General features: G+C 47.2%; 1 protein-coding gene across 1 annotated transcript in view; it reads left to right on the top strand.

The window, feature by feature from the left end:
* Positions 1–5,231: 5,231 nt before the first annotated feature.
* The window catches only part of LOC139419810 (sarcoplasmic/endoplasmic reticulum calcium ATPase 1-like), a gene marked incomplete at its 5' end in the record, with an annotated part of 46,236 nt that continues 33,040 nt past the window's right edge, over positions 5,232–18,427 (top strand). The window contains 2 exons of the mRNA XM_071169795.1: positions 5,232–5,277; positions 7,195–7,277. Coding sequence (XP_071025896.1) covers positions 5,232–5,277; positions 7,195–7,277 — 129 coding nt within the window. The remainder of the gene's footprint in view (positions 5,278–7,194; positions 7,278–18,427) is intronic.

Raw genomic sequence — 18,427 nt, 5'->3', positions numbered from 1 at the left:
CCACCTTATCGCAGCTCACTGGTCACCATAGCTGCACCCACCCGTAGCAGGCGCTCCAACAGGTATATTTTTCTGGTCACCCTCAAAGTCAATACCTCCTTTGGCCGCCTCTCCTTCCAGTTCCCTGCTGCCAATGACTGGAACGAACTGCAAAAATCACTGAAGCTGGAGACTCATATCTCCCTCACTAACTTTAAGCTCCAGCTGTCAGAGCAGCTCACAGTTCACTGCACCTGTACATAGCCCATCTGTAAATAGCCAATCCAACTACCTCATCCCCATATTGTTATTTTTTGTTGTTGCTCCTTTGCACCTCAGTAGCTCTACTTGCACATTCATCTTCTGCACATCTATCACTCCAGTATTTAATTACTAAATTGTAATTACTTTGCCACTATGGCCTATTTATTGCCTTATCTCCCTTATCTCACCTCATTTGCACACACTGTATATAGACTTTTTTTTCTTCCTATTCTGTTCTTGACTATATGCTTGTTTATTCCATGTGTAACTCTGTTTTTGTCGCTTTGCTTTATCTTAGCCAGGTCACGGTTGTGAATGAGAACTTGTTCTCAACTGGCTTACCTGGTAAAATAAAGATTAAATAAGTCAGTCACACTCAGAGGCCTTCTGGATGTTGAGTCACTGAGCTAAGCAGAGGCAGCATTGAGCTACACACAGACCCTTCTACTATCTGTCAGTGCTGCTCAGTCTTCACTGAATTAGACTTGATCATGTGGTTGGTTCTTACTGCTGTCTTGTTGAGGGGCCTGATGGTATCCCAGGTGGTAGTTGGTTGGCTCCGTTGAAGCAGCTCAACTCTCTGTGTGTGTGTGTACCGTATTTTACTACACACACCGCCCAGCCCTAGAGAACCCCCCCATGTCTGAGGTACTGATGCTATATTTGGTTAATTACTTTAGATACTATTAATAGAGAAATACATCTACATCTTGAGTTTAACAACCCAAAATGGCCGCTTCTCATGCCAAGAGTAGTAGTGAGTAGTGCGAGCCACAGTTGGACCAGGTAGGCTCTCCCAGTCCACTCACCACAACTCTAGTAACGTTACATCGCTCCAGGCCACGGGTGAGCTCTCTGCCAAATCCTCTGCCGTATCTCTGTCTCTCACGCACAAAACCGGAGAGACAGGCATTCACACACACACACACAAAGACGGGGAGGGAGACAGACCCAACTACCCTTAAACACTAAGTCAGCCTCCAGCCTCTCCTGGGAAGGAAGGTGCACTCTCCATTTATATTAAATGAGTGACATCCACTGAGTAGACACGATCATAGACTGCCAGTCAATGATACGTCTGACACTTACCATTCACATCTAATACGTCATCTGGTTAATGTATGTAGATTTACAGTGGGGGTAGAGGAAGGTCACCAGAGTTCACCTTTGTGTAATTTCTAGACCTGACCTGTTTTCACAGACCTTAGCCACAGTCAGTCCTGCTGGTCCTGCAGGTCTTTAACTATGAGACCGACCGAGAGAGAGAGTTGGAGTGCTTGCTGACTGCTCTGCTCTCTATGGCCTTTTGCCACAGCCGCTGACTGGCTGCTATTTCTTTGACTAACTCTGGCTGTTTTCTTAAATGCAGCAGTAGGCCAACGGAGGGCATCTCCTGACCACCTGCTTATTACCCCACTATAAAAGCCAGTACCAGTTCCCTCGGTTTCAGAGATTAGCTTTTTAACTATTTAGTCTATGGGGTTACTATGCTGCACTTGCTGTTAGATGCCTAGAGAGCCAGTGCGTGACCCCCTATTAGGGCTTCCGAGTGGCGATCTAAGGCATGGTTCGATTCCAGGCTGTATCACAACCGGCAGTGATTGGAGAGTCCCATAGAGCGGCGCACAATTGGCCCAGCGTCGCCCGGGTTCGGGTTTGGCCCGGGGTAGGCAGTCGTTGTAAAGTAAGAATTTGTTCTTAACTGACTTGCCTGGTTAAAAAAATCTATAATTAATTTGTGAACCACATTTTGACCTATTCCCTTAATGGAGCTCTGGTCAAATGTAACTTTTTAGCTATTTAGTCTATGGGGTTACTCTGCTGGTCAAAAGTGCACTATATTGAGAATAGGGTGCAATTTTGATGCAGACCTAGTGTGTAGTGTCGGAATGTATCAAGGTCCTAAAATGCGTTGCTTAACAGTTATTTTGTGTTATTTTCGGCAGGCGTTGGCGACGTTACCCAATGAAACACTGTTTTCCAGTAGTTTCCACAAGCCAAGTAGTCATGGCAACTGTTTTGAAAACGTCCACCTATTTGCAGTTGAGACTGAGAGGACCTCAATAATCTAGCCCTATTGCTGTGCTTTCCATATGATGACCTGTAGTTTTAGTCTGAAACCGTTACAGCTCTAATCATTAGGCAGAGGAGAAATTTTTAAAGGTGTGTGTGTGTGTGTGTGTGTGTGTGTGTGTGTGGTAGGACGTTGTAGTGAAAGCTACTGACTCAGCACATCCCATGTCCTAGTGGTGACGGATGTTACGTTTCCTGGTGCTTCTCCTGGCTGTCTGTTACCGGCCATCAGACCTGGGTTCAAATACTATTTGAAGTCTTTCAAATACTTGAAGCATTTTCAGGGTTTCCACTTTTGCAACTATTCCATTGTGCCAGGCTTGATCAAGCCCAGCTAACGTATTTCAAATGCTACCTAAGCTCAGGTTTGCTGGCCATGTACTTGGACATGGAACCTCTATGTTCTGTTGGCTACTGTAACCAGGAAGTGGTTCCTCTCTGGTTGGACTGGTAGTGTATAAACAGGCTGGCTTTTGTTTTCATTGTCTCATAGCCAGGGGGGAGAGCACATGATTGGTAGGAGGGCAGAAAATGAGAAGCTGAGAGCCTGAGAGAGAGAGAGTGGAGAAGAATAGAGGCATGGTGAAGTCAGTTGGAATGTTCCAGAACAGGCTGAGGCTGACGTAACCCAGATGACTACAGTGAGGAGGAAATCCTTGGCACAGAGAGGGCTGGGGAACCCCGTTCAACCCCTCCAGTCCTCCCTCCCTCTTTCCCTTCCAGCTAGCAAGGCTCTCTTCCCAGCTCAGACCAGCAGAACTAGGAACTGCAGGCAGCCTGTCTGCCATAAAAACAATAGTCTGCCTCCCCACTTGTCTAACCGGGAAAAGGGCTTATGTCAGACTGGCAGAGCAGGGAAAAGTTTTCTGGAACTTCGGACACAGTACACAGTCCTCAAAGGGGGTTTCCCCCATGTTCAGCTCAGAGCTCCTACAGGAACCAGCACCTCCATATGCATGTTGCTGAAATACTTTATTCTCATTAAACAATGAATAATACAGATCACTGTGTGTGAGGATGAGGCAAGAATGATGATGATGAGATAATTGGTTAAGAACTAAGAAGGAATAGAAAGCAGTAGGGCTATGACTGAAATGCATTCACTAGTTATTTATAGGCCAGTTTTACAACAACAGTTATATTCCTGCTTCATCTTGCCCTTACTCTCCTGCTTCATCTTGCCCTTTTTTTAAACGTTATTTTACCTTTATTTAACTAGAACAAATTCTTATTTTCAATGACGGCCTAGGAGCAGTGGGTTAACTGCCTGTTCAACTACTCTCCCACTTCCTGCTTCTTCTTGCCCTTACTCTCCTGCTTCATCCTGCCCTTACTCTCCCACTTCCTGCTTCATCTTGCTCTTACTCTCCCACTTCCTGCTTCTTCTTGCCCTTACTATCCTGCTTCTTCTCGCCCTTACTTTCCCACTTCCTGCTTCTTCTTGCCCTTACTCTCCCACTTCCTACTTCATCTTGCCCTTACTCTCTTACTTCCTGCTTCTTCTTGCCCTTACTCTCCTGCTTCATCCTGCCCTTACTCTCCCACTTCCTGCTTCTTCTTGCCCTTACTCTCCTGCTTCATCTTGCCCTTAACTCTGTGTAATTCTAGTGGTCCTGAAATAAAAATACATTTCATTTCCCGGCGTGCGGGTGTGTGTCTGTTTTTGGAAGGGCTCTCCTCCGGGCGAGTCACGTCATGGTTCCTCTACTTTTCGGCCCTCTGAGTGGGATCACGTTTGATGACCATGTAAAACCTTCAATGCCTTAGTCATACTGTAGTTTGTTTCCAAACAGGTCCATCCTGCTTTTATATTTCAGTATTTCAATCAAGACTTCAGAGTAAGACTGGAAATTATAGCCATTGAGAGCTTTCTGTGTTAGCAAATATCAATGTTTTGCCCTGATCTCAGTAGGGTTATATAGACCAGTCTTACAGGAGGTCTTAGCTTGACAGGGGAGTGTATTGCTATAGCATGTTCAGCACTTCATTATATAATTATATATATATATATACATACAATTTAGCAGGTGCTTTTATCCAATGTGACTTAGTCATGCGTTCATACATTTTACGTACGGGTGGTCCCGGGAATTGAACACACTATTCTGTAAGGCCCATGCTTTACCAACCAAGCTACACAGAACATCACATTACCTGAGCTGTGACTTAGTGTTATGCTGACCAGTATAGATGGACATGTGCTGTAAAGAGGTTCTCATCACTGTGGTGGGTGTTGTACTGCCTGTCCCTCCCTCCCTCCACACCTCCCCCTCCCTCCGCGCCTCCCCCTCCCTCCGCGCCTCCCCCTCCCTCCGCGCCTCCCCCTCCCTCCGCGCCTCCCCCTCCCTCCGCGCCTCCCCCTCCCTCCACGCCTCCCCCTCCCTCCACGCCTCCCCCTCCCTCCACACCTCCCCCTCCCTCCACACCTCCCCCTCCCTCCACGCCTCCCCCTCCCTCCACACCTCCCCCTCCCTCCACGCCTCCCCCTCCCTCCGCGCCTCCCCCTCCCTCCGCGCCTCCCCCTCCCTCCGCGCCTCCCCCTCCCTCCGCGCCTCCCCCTCCCTCCACACCTCCCCCATACACAGATCTGATAATGGTGAGAGCTGAAGGATAACATTTGTTTTAAATCATCAGAGTTGTTACAACACACTAATCCTTTAGTTTAGAAACACTGTCATGAGAAGCCCTCCTTTATTTCATATGTAATCATACATTTAAACTCAACTGCTCCGGGATGAAGTGGAAATGTTTACACACGTCAAAAGCTTCTCAAAGCCTGTTCTAAATGAATCTGTTAATCATTAACATGTCTTTGTGCTGTTCCTCCTCTCTCTCATTGTCCCCCCTCCCTCTCGCTGTCCCCCTTCCCTCTCTCGCTGTTCTTCATCCATCTCCCCGTTCCATTCCTCCACGGATGGCGTGATGGTGGTGTGACACTGACAGAGCTTCCGGCTGAAGAAGGTAAATATTGATATGTCCAGTGAGATTCTAGTGCCCCCTCCTTTACAAGCTGATGATTAGCCCTTTAGCCTAGGATCGTGTGTGTGTGTGTGTGTGTGTGTGTGTTTGTGCGTGTGTCCTCAGAGTACACACTGACTTGAAGCACCACCCATGTAGATACACTGTCAGTAGAAGAGGGATTAATGACTGGCTGAACAGAACTATAGACCTATAGAAGTCCCATATTATCAACGGCTGGGTAGTGCTGTTTTTCTGTGGTTCCAATTCTCACGATGTACTTTCAGGCCTGGACTAAGAGTTTTTATAGGTACAGTATCTGTCACAAGATGATGTATAGCCGGACAGCCTTATGACTTGACTATATGTACAGGGCCTTCAGAAAGTAGTCACACATCCTGACTTTCTCCACATATTTGTTGTTACAGCCAGAATTTAAAATGTATTACATTTAGATTTTGTGTCACGGCCCTACACACAATACCCCATAATGTCAAAGTGGAATTTTGTTTAGACTTTTTATTATAATTTTGTAAAAAAAAAAAAAATTTACAAATGAATACAAAATGAAAAGTTAATGTCTTGAGTCATTAAGTATGCAACCCCTTTGTTATGGCAAGCCTAAATAAGTCCAGAAGTAAGAATTTGCTTAAGTCACGTAAGTTGCAATAATTTTACAATAATAGTGTTTAACATGATTTTTGAATGACTACCTCATCTCTGTACCCCACGCATACAATTATCCGTAAGGTCACCCAGTCGAGCAGTGAATTTCAACCACAAAGGCCAGGGGAGGTTTTCCAACGCCTCACAAAGAAGGGCACCCATTGGTAGATGGGTAAAAAATATTAAAAAGCAGACATTGAATATCCCTTTGAGCAGGGTGAAGTTATTAGTTATACTTTATAGTTATACTTACCCAGGCACTACAAAGAAACAGGCGTCCTTCCTGACTCAGTTGCCAGAGAGGAAGGAAACCGCTCAGGGATATCACCATGAGGCCCGATGGTGACTTTAAAACAGTTACAGAGTTGAATGGCTGTGATAGTTTCCTCCTGAGGATGGATCTACAACATTGTAGTTACTCCACAATACTAACCTAAATGACAGAGTGAAAAGAAGGGAGCCTGTACAGAATAAAAACATGCATCCTGTTTGCATTAAGGCACTAAAGTAAAACTGAAATGAACATGTCTGATTTATAAAGGGTTATATTTGGGGCAAACACGACACATCACTGAGTACCACTTCTCATATTTTCAAGCATGGTGGTGGCTGCATCATGTTATGGGGATGCTTGTCATCGGTAAGGACTGGGGAGTTTTCAGGATAAAAAGAAACTGAATAGAGCCAAGCACAGGAAAAATCCAAGAGGAAAACCTGACATTCACCTTTCAGTAGGACAATAAGCTAAAACGCAAAGCCAAATTTACACTGGAGTTGATTAACGAGACAACATTGTATGTTCCTGAGTGGCCTAGTTACAGTTTTGACTTAACTCTTCTTGAAAATCTATGGCAAGCCTTAAATGGCTTTCTAGCAATGATCAACTACTGTCATCAACTTGACAGAGCTTGAAGAATTCAGGTGTGGAAAGCACTTAGCGGCTTACACAGAAAGACCAACAGCTGTAATCACTACCAACGGTGATTCTAACATGTATTCACTCTAGGGTGTAAATACTTATGCAAGTTAGATATTTATGTATTTATTTTTCAGTAAATTTGGCAGAAGTTCTAAACATGTTTTCAGTTTTGTTATTATGGGGTGTTGTGTGTAGGTGGGTGTAGGTGTGTGTAGGTGGGTGAGAACCTAAATGTAATCAATTTTAGAACAAGGCTGTAACACCACAAAATGTGGAATAAGTCAAAGGGTGTGAATACTTTCTGAAGGCAGTGTGTATGTGTGTGTGTGTTGTAGGCAAGTCCCTATGGGAGCTGGTGGTGGAGCAGTTTGAAGACCTCCTGGTCAGAATCCTGTTGTTAGCTGCCTGCGTCTCCTTTGTAAGTAACTGTTGAACCCAATACCCTGATGCTCATCACATTTTCCTTAGTAACTATTGAACCCAATACCCTGCTGCTCATCACATTCTCCTTAGTAACTATTGAACCCAATACCCTGCTGCTCATCACATTCTCCTTAGTAACTATTGAACCCAATACCCTGCTGCTCATCACATTCTCCTTAGTAACTATTGAACCCAATACCCTGCTGCTCATCACATTCTCCTTAGTAAGTAACTATTGAACCCAATACCCTGCTGCTCATCACATTCTCCTTAGTAAGTAACTATTGAACCCAATACCCTGCTGCTCATCACATTCTCCTTAGTAAGTAACTATTGATCCCAATACCCTGCTGCTCATCACATTCTCCTTTGTTCACTTCTCTCCACTCATTCATACGAGTCCTATGTTTTGGCCTTTTTCTACAGTGGCTTGAAAGTTTTACGTCTATTTGCAGTTTAGCCCACTGACAACCAGGCTTCTCTGCCCTGACAGTGGACATCATGTGTCTGTAATACTCTGCCCTGACAGTGGACAGAATGTGTCTGTAATACTCTGTCCTGACAGTGGACAGAATGTGTCTGTAATACTCTGTCCTGACAGTGGACAGAATGTGTCTGTAGTACTCTGCCCTGACAGTGGACATCATGTGTCGGTAATACCCTGCCCTGACAGTGGACAGAATGTGTCTGTAATACTCTGCCCTGACAGTGGACAGAATGTGTCTGTAATACTCTGCCCTGACAGTGGACAGAATGTGTCTGTAGTACTCTGCCCTGACAGTGGACATCATGTGTCTGTAATACTCTGCCCTGACAGTGGACATCATGTGTCTGTAATACTCTCCCCTGACAGTGGACAGAATGTGTCTGTAATACTCTCCCCTGACAGTGGACAGAATGTGTCTGTAATACTCTGCCCTGACAGTGGACAGAATGTGTCTGTAATACTCTGTCCTGACAGTGGACAGAATGTGTCTGTAGTACTCTGCCCTGACAGTGGACATCATGTGTCTGTAATACCCTGCCCTGACAGTGGACATCATGTGTCTGTAGTACTCTGCCCTGACAGTGGACAGAATGTGTCTGTAGTACTCTGCCCTGACAGTGGACATCATGTGTCTGTAATACCCTGCCCTGACAGTGGACAGAATGTGTCTGTAGTACTCTGCCCTGACAGTGGACAGAATGTGTCTGTAATACTCTGCCCTGACAGTGGACAGAATGTGTCTGTAATACTCTGCCCTGACAGTGGACAGAATGTGTCTGTAATACCCTGCCCTGACAGTGGACATCATGTGTCTGTAATACCCTGCCCTGACAGTGGACAGAATGTGTCTGTAATACTCTGCCCTGACAGTGGACAGGATGTGTCTGTAATACTCTGCCCTGACAGTGGACAGAATGTGTCTGTAATACTCTGCCCTGACAGTGGACATCATGTGTCTGTAATACCCTGCCCTGACAGTGGACAGAATGTGTCTGTAATACTCTGCCCTGACAGTGGACAGAATGTGTCTGTAATACCCTGCCCTGACAGTGGACATCATGTGTCTGTAATACTCTGCCCTGACAGTGGACAGAATGTGTCTGTAATACTCTGCCCTGACAGTGGACATCATGTGTCTGTAATACCCTGCCCTGACAGTGGACAGAATGTGTCTGTAATACCCTGCCCTGACCGTGGACATCATGTGTCTGTAATACCCTGCCCTGACAGTGGACAGAATGTATCTGTAATACTCTGCCCTGACAGTGGACAGAATGTGTCTGTAATACCCTGCCCTGATAGTGGACATCATGTGTCTGTAATACTCTGCCCTGACAGTGGACATCATGTGTCTGTAATACTCTGCCCTGACAGTGGACAGAATGTGTCTGTAATACTCTGCCCTGACAGTGGACAGAATGTGTCTGTAATACTCTGCCCTGACAGTGGACATCATGTGTCTGTAATACTCTGCCCTGACAGTGGACATCATGTGTCTGTAATACCCTGCCCTGACAGTGGACAGAATGTGTCTGTAGTACTCTGCCCTGACAGTGGACAGAATGTGTCTGTAATACTCTGCCCTGACAGTGGACAGAATGTGTCTGTAATACTCTGCCCTGACAGTGGACAGAATGTGTCTGTAATACCCTGCCCTGACAGTGGACATCATGTGTCTGTAATACCCTGCCCTGACAGTGGACAGAATGTGTCTGTAATACTCTGCCCTGACAGTGGACAGGATGTGTCTGTAATACTCTGCCCTGACAGTGGACAGAATGTGTCTGTAATACTCTGCCCTGACAGTGGACATCATGTGTCTGTAATACCCTGCCCTGACAGTGGACAGAATGTGTCTGTAATACTCTGCCCTGACAGTGGACAGAATGTGTCTGTAATACCCTGCCCTGACAGTGGACATCATGTGTCTGTAATACTCTGCCCTGACAGTGGACAGAATGTGTCTGTAATACTCTGCCCTGACAGTGGACATCATGTGTCTGTAATACCCTGCCCTGACAGTGGACAGAATGTGTCTGTAATACCCTGCCCTGACCGTGGACATCATGTGTCTGTAATACCCTGCCCTGACAGTGGACAGAATGTATCTGTAATACTCTGCCCTGACAGTGGACAGAATGTGTCTGTAATACCCTGCCCTGATAGTGGACATCATGTGTCTGTAATACTCTGCCCTGACAGTGGACATCATGTGTCTGTAATACTCTGCCCTGACAGTGGACAGAATGTGTCTGTAATACTCTGCCCTGACAGTGGACAGAATGTGTCTGTAATACTCTGCCCTGACAGTGGACATCATGTGTCTGTAATACTCTGCCCTGACAGTGGACATCATGTGTCTGTAGTACCTTGCCCTGACCGTGGACATCATGTGTCTGTAATACTCTGCCCTGACAGTGGACAGAATGTGTCTGTAATACTCTGCCCTGACAGTGGACATCATGTGTCTGTAATACTCTGCCCTGACAGTGGACAGAATGTGTCTGTAATACCCTGCCCTGACAGTGGACAGAATGTGTCTGTAGTACTCTGCCCTGACAGTGGACATCATGTGTCTGTAATACTCTGCCCTGACAGTGGACATCATGTGTCTGTAATACTCTCCCCTGACAGTGGACAGAATGTGTCTGTAATACTCTGCCCTGACAGTGGACAGAATGTGTCTGTAATACTCTGTCCTGACAGTGGACAGAATGTGTCTGTAGTACTCTGCCCTGACAGTGGACATCATGTGTCTGTAATACCCTGCCCTGACCGTGGACATCATGTGTCTGTAATACCCTGCCCTGACAGTGGACAGAATGTATCTGTAATACTCTGCCCTGACAGTGGACAGAATGTGTCTGTAATACCCTGCCCTGATAGTGGACATCATGTGTCTGTAATACTCTGCCCTGACAGTGGACATCATGTGTCTGTAATACTCTGCCCTGACAGTGGACAGAATGTGTCTGTAATACTCTGCCCTGACAGTGGACAGAATGTGTCTGTAATACTCTGCCCTGACAGTGGACATCATGTGTCTGTAATACTCTGCCCTGACAGTGGACATCATGTGTCTGTAGTACCTTGCCCTGACCGTGGACATCATGTGTCTGTAATACTCTGCCCTGACAGTGGACAGAATGTGTCTGTAATACCCTGCCCTGATAGTGGACATCATGTGTCTGTAATACTCTGCCCTGACAGTGGACAGAATGTGTCTGTAATACCCTGCCCTGACAGTGGACATCATGTGTCTGTAATACCCTGCCCTGACAGTGGACAGAATGTGTCTGTAATACCCTGCCCTGACCGTGGACATCATGTGTCTGTAATACCCTGCCCTGACAGTGGACAGAATGTGTCTGTAATACCCTGCCCTGATAGTGGACATCATGTGTCTGTAATACTCTGCCCTGACAGTGGACATCATGTGTCTGTAATACTCTGCCCTGACAGTGGACAGAATGTGTCTGTAATACTCTGCCCTGACAGTGGACAGAATGTGTCTGTAATACTCTGCCCTGACAGTGGACATCATGTGTCTGTAATACTCTGCCCTGACAGTGGACATCATGTGTCTGTAGTACCTTGCCCTGACCGTGGACATCATGTGTCTGTAATACTCTGCCCTGACAGTGGACAGAATGTGTCTGTAATACTCTGCCCTGACAGTGGACATCATGTGTCTGTAATACTCTGCCCTGACAGTGGACAGAATGTGTCTGTAATACCCTGCCCTGACCGTGGACTTCATGTGTCTGTAATACTCTGCCCTGACAGTGGACAGAATGTGTCTGTAATACTCTGCCCTGACAGTGGACATCATGTGTCTGTAGTACCCTGCCCTGACCGTGGACAGAATGTGTCTGTAATACCCTGCCCTGACCGTGGACATCATGTGTCTGTAATACCCTGCCCTGACAGTGGACATCATGTGTCTGTAGTACCCTGCCCTGACCGTGGACAGAATGTGTCTGTAATACCCTGCCCTGACCGTGGACATCATGTGTCTGTAATACTCTGCCCTGACAGTGGACAGGATGTGTCTGTAATACTCTGCCCTGACAGTGGACAGAATGTGTCTGTAATACCCTGCCCTGACATTGGACAGAATGTGTCTGTAATACCCTGCCCTGACCGTGGACAGAATGTGTCTGTAATACTCTGCCCTGACAGTGGACATCATGTGTCTGTAATACTCTGCCCTGACAGTGGACAGAATGTGTCTGTAATACTCTGCCCTGACAGTGGACATCATGTGTCTGTAATACTCTGCCCTGACAGTGGACAGAATGTGTCTGTAATACCCTGCCCTGACAGTGGACAGAATGTGTCTGTAGTACTCTGCCCTGACAGTGGACATCATGTGTCTGTAATACTCTGCCCTGACAGTGGACATCATGTGTCTGTAATACTCTCCCCTGACAGTGGACAGAATGTGTCTGTAATACTCTGCCCTGACAGTGGACAGAATGTGTCTGTAATACTCTGTCCTGACAGTGGACAGAATGTGTCTGTAATACTCTGCCCTGACAGTGGACATCATGTGTCTGTAATACTCTGCCCTGACAGTGGACATCATGTGTCTGTAGTACCTTGCCCTGACCGTGGACATCATGTGTCTGTAATACTCTGCCCTGACAGTGGACATCATGTGTCTGTAATACTCTGCCCTGACAGTGGACAGAATGTGTCTGTAATACTCTGCCCTGACAGTGGACAGAATGTGTCTGTAATACTCTGTCCTGACAGTGGACAGAATGTGTCTGTAGTACTCTGCCCTGACAGTGGACATCATGTGTCTGTAATACCCTGCCCTGACAGTGGACAGAATGTGTCTGTAATACTCTGCCCTGACAGTGGACAGAATGTGTCTGTAGTACTCTGCCCTGACAGTGGACATCATGTGTCTGTAATACTCTGCTCTGACAGTGGACAGGATGTGTCTGTAATACTCTGCCCTGACAGTGGACAGAATGTGTCTGTAATATTCTGCCCTGACAGTGGACATCATGTGTCTGTAATACCCTGCCCTGACAGTGGACAGAATGTGTCTGTAATACCCTGCCCTGACCGTGGACATCATGTGTCTGTAATACCCTGCCCTGACAGTGGACAGAATGTGTCTGTAATACTCTGCCCTGACAGTGGACAGAATGTGTCTGTAATACCCTGCCCTGACAGTGGACATCATGTGTCTGTAATACTCTGCCCTGACAGTGGACAGAATGTGTCTGTAATACTCTGCCCTGACAGTGGACATCATGTGTCTGTAATACCCTGCCCTGACAGTGGACAGAATGTGTCTGTAATACCCTGCCCTGACCGTGGACATCATGTGTCTGTAATACCCTGCCCTGACAGTGGACAGAATGTATCTGTAATACTCTGCCCTGACAGTGGACAGAATGTGTCTGTAATACTCTGCCCTGACAGTGGACATCATGTGTCTGTAATACTCTGCCCTGACAGTGGACATCATGTGTCTGTAGTACCTTGCCCTGACCGTGGACATCATGTGTCTGTAATACTCTGCCCTGACAGTGGACAGAATGTGTCTGTAATACTCTGCCCTGACAGTGGACATCATGTGTCTGTAATACTCTGCCCTGACAGTGGACAGAATGTGTCTGTAATACCCTGCCCTGACCGTGGACTTCATGTGTCTGTAATACTCTGCCCTGACAGTGGACAGAATGTGTCTGTAATACCCTGCCCTGACAGTGGACATCATGTGTCTGTAATACCCTGCCCTGACAGTGGACAGAATGTGTCTGTAATACCCTGCCCTGACCGTGGACATCATGTGTCTGTAATACCCTGCCCTGACAGTGGACAGAATGTATCTGTAATACTCTGCCCTGACAGTGGACAGAATGTGTCTGTAATACCCTGCCCTGATAGTGGACATCATGTGTCTGTAATACTCTGCCCTGACAGTGGACATCATGTGTCTGTAATACTCTGCCCTGACAGTGGACAGAATGTGTCTGTAATACTCTGCCCTGACAGTGGACAGAATGTGTCTGTAATACTCTGCCCTGACAGTGGACATCATGTGTCTGTAATACTCTGCCCTGACAGTGGACATCATGTGTCTGTAGTACCTTGCCCTGACCGTGGACATCATGTGTCTGTAATACTCTGCCCTGACAGTGGACAGAATGTGTCTGTAAAACTCTGCCCTGACAGTGGACATCATGTGTCTGTAATACTCTGCCCTGACAGTGGACAGAATGTGTCTGTAATACCCTGCCCTGACAGTGGACAGAATGTGTCTGTAATACCCTGCCCTGACCGTGGACATCATGTGTCTGTAATACCCTGCCCTGACAGTGGACAGAATGTATCTGTAATACTCTGCCCTGACAGTGGACAGAATGTGTCTGTAATACCCTGCCCTGATAGTGGACATCATGTGTCTGTAATACTCTGCCCTGACAGTGGACATCATGTGTCTGTAATACTCTGCCCTGACAGTGGACAGAATGTGTCTGTAATACTCTGCCCTGACAGTGGACAGAATGTGTCTGTAATACTCTGCCCTGACAGTGGACATCATGTGTCTGTAATACTCTGCCCTGACAGTGGACATCATGTGTCTGTAGTACCTTGCCCTGACCGTGGACATCATGTGTCTGTAATACTCTGCCCTGACAGTGGACAGAATGTGTCTGTAAAACTCTGCCCTGACAGTGGACATCATGTGTCTGTAATACTCTGCCCTGACAGTGGACAGAATGTGTCTGTAATACCCTGCCCTGACCGTGGACTTCATGTGTCTGTAATACTCTGCCCTGACAGTGGACAGAATGTGTCTGTAATACTCTGCCCTGACAGTGGACATCATGTGTCTGTAGTACCCTGCCCTGACCGTGGACAGAATGTGTCTGTAATACCCTGCCCTGACCGTGGACATCATGTGTCTGTAATACCCTGCCCTGACAGTGGACATCATGTGTCTGTAGTACCCTGCCCTGACCGTGGACAGAATGTGTCTGTAATACCCTGCCCTGACCGTGGATATCATGTGTCTGTAATACTCTGCCCTGACAGTGGACAGGATGTGTCTGTAATACTCTGCCCTGACAGTGGACAGAATGTGTCTGTAATACCCTGCCCTGACATTGGACAGAATGTGTCTGTAATACCCTGCCCTGACCGTGGACAGAATGTGTCTGTAATACTCTGCCCTGACAGTGGACAGAATGTGTCTGTAAAACCCTGCCCTGACATTGGACATCATGTGTCTGTAATACCCTGCCCTGACAGTGGACAGAATGTGTCTGTAATACTCTGCCCTGACAGTGGACAGAATGTGTCTGTAATACCCTGCCCTGACAGTGGACAGAATGTGTCTGTAATACACTGCCCTGACAGTGGACAGAATGTGTCTGTAATACTCTGCCCTGACAGTGGACAGAATGTGTCTGTAGTACTCTGCCCTGACAGTGGACAGAATGTGTCTGTAATACCCTGCCCTGACCGTGGACAGAATGTGTCTGTAATACCCTGCCCTGACAGTGGACATCATGTGTCTGTAGTACCCTGCCCTGACCGTGCACAGAATGTGTCTGTAATACCCTGCCCTGACCGTGGACATCATGTGTCTGTAATACTCTGCCCTGACAGTGGACTGGATGTGTCTGTAATACTCTGCCCTGACAGTGGACAGAATGTGTCTGTAATACTCTGCCCTGACAGTGGACAGAATGTGTCTGTAATACCCTGCCCTGACCGTGGACAGAATGTGTCTGTAATACTCTGCCCTGACAGTGGACAGAATGTGTCTGTAATACCCTGCCCTGACATTGGACATCATGTGTCTGTAATACCCTGCCCTGACAGTGGACAGAATGTGTCTGTAATACTCTGCCCTGACAGTGGACAGGATGTGTCTGTAATACTCTGCCCTGACAGTGGACAGAATGTGTCTGTAATACTCTGCCCTGACAGTGGACATCATGTGTCTGTAATACTCTGCCCTGACAGTGGACATCATGTGTCTGTAATACTCTGCCCTGACAGTGGACAGAATGTGTCTGTAATACTCTGCCCTGACAGTGGACATCATGTGTCTGTAATACTCTGCCCTGACCGTGGACAGAATGTGTCTGTAATACCCTGCCCTGACCGTGGACATCATGTGTCTGTAATACCCTGCCCTGACAGTGGACATCATGTGTCTGTAGTACCCTGCCCTGACCGTGGACAGAATGTGTCTGTAATACCCTGCCCTGACCGTGGACATCATGTGTCTGTAATACTCTGCCCTGACAGTGGACAGGATTTGTCTGTAATACTCTGCCCTGACAGTGGACAGAATGTGTCTGTAATACCCTGCCCTGACCGTGGACAGAATGTGTCTGTAATACTCTGCCCTGACAGTGGACAGAATGTGTCTGTAATACCCTGCCCTGACATTGGACATCATGTGTCTGTAATACCCTGCCCTGACAGTGGACAGAATGTGTTTGTAATACTCTGCCCTGACAGTGGACAGAATGTGTCTGTAATACCCTGCCCTGACAGTGGACAGAATGTGTCTGTAATACCCTGCCCTGACAGTGGACAGAATGTGTCTGTAATACTCTGCCCTGACAGTGGACAGAATGTGTCTGTAGTACTCTGCCCTGACAGTGGACAGAATGTGTCTGTAATACCCTGCCCTGACCGTGGACAGAATGTGTCTGTAATACCCTGCCCTGACAGTGGACATCATGTGTCTGTAGTACCCTGCCCTGACCGTGGACAGAATGTGTCTGTAATACCCTGCCCTGACCGTGGACATCATGTGTCTGTAATACTCTGCCCTGACAGTGGACTGGATGTGTCTGTAATACTCTGCCCTGACAGTGGACAGAATGTGTCTGTAACACTCTGCCCTGACAGTGGACAGAATGTGTCTGTAATACCCTGCCCTGACCGTGGACAGAATGTGTCTGTAATACTCTGCCCTGACAGTGGACAGAATGTGTCTGTAATACCCTGCCCTGACATTGGACAGAATGTGTCTGTAATACCCTGCCCTGACAGTGGACAGAATGTGTCTGTAATACTCTGCCCTGACAGTGGACAGGATGTGTCTGTAATACTCTGCCCTGACAGTGGACAGAATGTGTCTGTAATACTCTGCCCTGACAGTGGACATCATGTGTCTGTAATACTCTGCCCTGACAGTGGACATCATGTGTCTGTAATACTCTGCCCTGACAGTGGACAGAATGTGTCTGTAATACTCTGCCCTGACAGTGGACATCATGTGTCTGTAATACTCTGCCCTGACAGTGGACATCATGTGTCTGTAATACTCTGCCCTGTCAGTGGACAGAATGTGTCTGTAATACCCTGCCCTGACAGTGGACAGAATGTGTCTGTAATACTCTGCCCTGACAGTGGACAGAATGTGTCTGTAATACTCTGCCCTGACAGTGGACAGAATGTGTCTGTAATACTCTTCCCTGACAGTGGACATCATGTGTCTGTAGTACCCTGCCCTGACCGTGGACATCATGTGTCTGTAATACTCTGCCCTGACAGTGGACATCATGTGTCTGTAATACCCTGCCCTGACAGTGGACATCATGTGTCTGTAATACTCTGCCCTGACAGTGGACAGAATGTGTCTGTAATACTCTGCCCTGACAGTGGACAGAATGTGTCTGTAATACTCTGCCCTGACAGTGGACATCATGTGTCTGTAATACTCTGCCCTGACAGTGGACAGAATGTGTCTGTAATACCCTGCCCTGACCGTGGACATCATGTGTCTGTAATACTCTGCCCTGACATTGGACAGAATGTGTCTGTAATACCCTGCCCTGACCGTGGACATCATGTGTCTGTAATACTCTGCCCTGACAGTGGACAGAATGTGTCTGTAATACCCTGCCCTGACAGTGGACAGAATGTGTCTGTAATACTCTGCCCTGACAGTGGACAGAATGTGTCTGTAATACTCTGCCCTGACAGTGGACAGAATGTGTCTGTAATACTCTGCCCTGACAGTGGACAGAATGTGTCTGTAATACTCTGCCCTGACAGTGGACAGAATGTGTCTGTAATACCCTGCCCTGACAGTGGACAGAATGTGTCTGTAATACCCTGCCCTGACAGTGGACAGAATGTGTCTGTAATACCCTGCCCTGACAGTGGACAGAATGTGTCTGTAATACTCTGCCCTGACAGAGTGGAATACTCTGCCCTGACAGTGGACATCATGTGTCTGTAATACTCTGCCCTGACAGTGGACATCATGTGTCTGTAATACTCTGCCCTGACAGTGGACATCATGTGTCTGTAGTACCCTGCCCTGACCGTGGACAGAATGTGTCTGTAATACTCTGCCCTGACAGTGGACAGAATGTGTCTGTAATACTCTGCCCTGACAGTGGACATCATGTGTCTGTAATACTCTGCCCTGACAGTGGACAGAATGTGTCTGTAATACCCTGCCCTGACCGTGGACATCATGTGTCTGTAATACTCTGCCCTGACATTGGACAGAATGTGTCTGTAATACCCTGCCCTGACCGTGGACATTACATGTGTCTGTAATACTCTGCCCTGACAGTGGACAGAATGTGTCTGTAATACTCTGCCCTGACAGTGGACAGAATGTCTCTGTAATACCCTGCCCTGACAGTGGACAG

This window comes from Oncorhynchus clarkii, chromosome 10 (genome assembly GCF_045791955.1).
Source record: "Oncorhynchus clarkii lewisi isolate Uvic-CL-2024 chromosome 10, UVic_Ocla_1.0, whole genome shotgun sequence".
Taxonomy (NCBI): domain Eukaryota; kingdom Metazoa; phylum Chordata; class Actinopteri; order Salmoniformes; family Salmonidae; genus Oncorhynchus; species Oncorhynchus clarkii.
The sequence above is the reverse complement of the archived record's forward strand: the minus strand, read 5'-3'. Positions and strand labels throughout refer to the sequence as shown.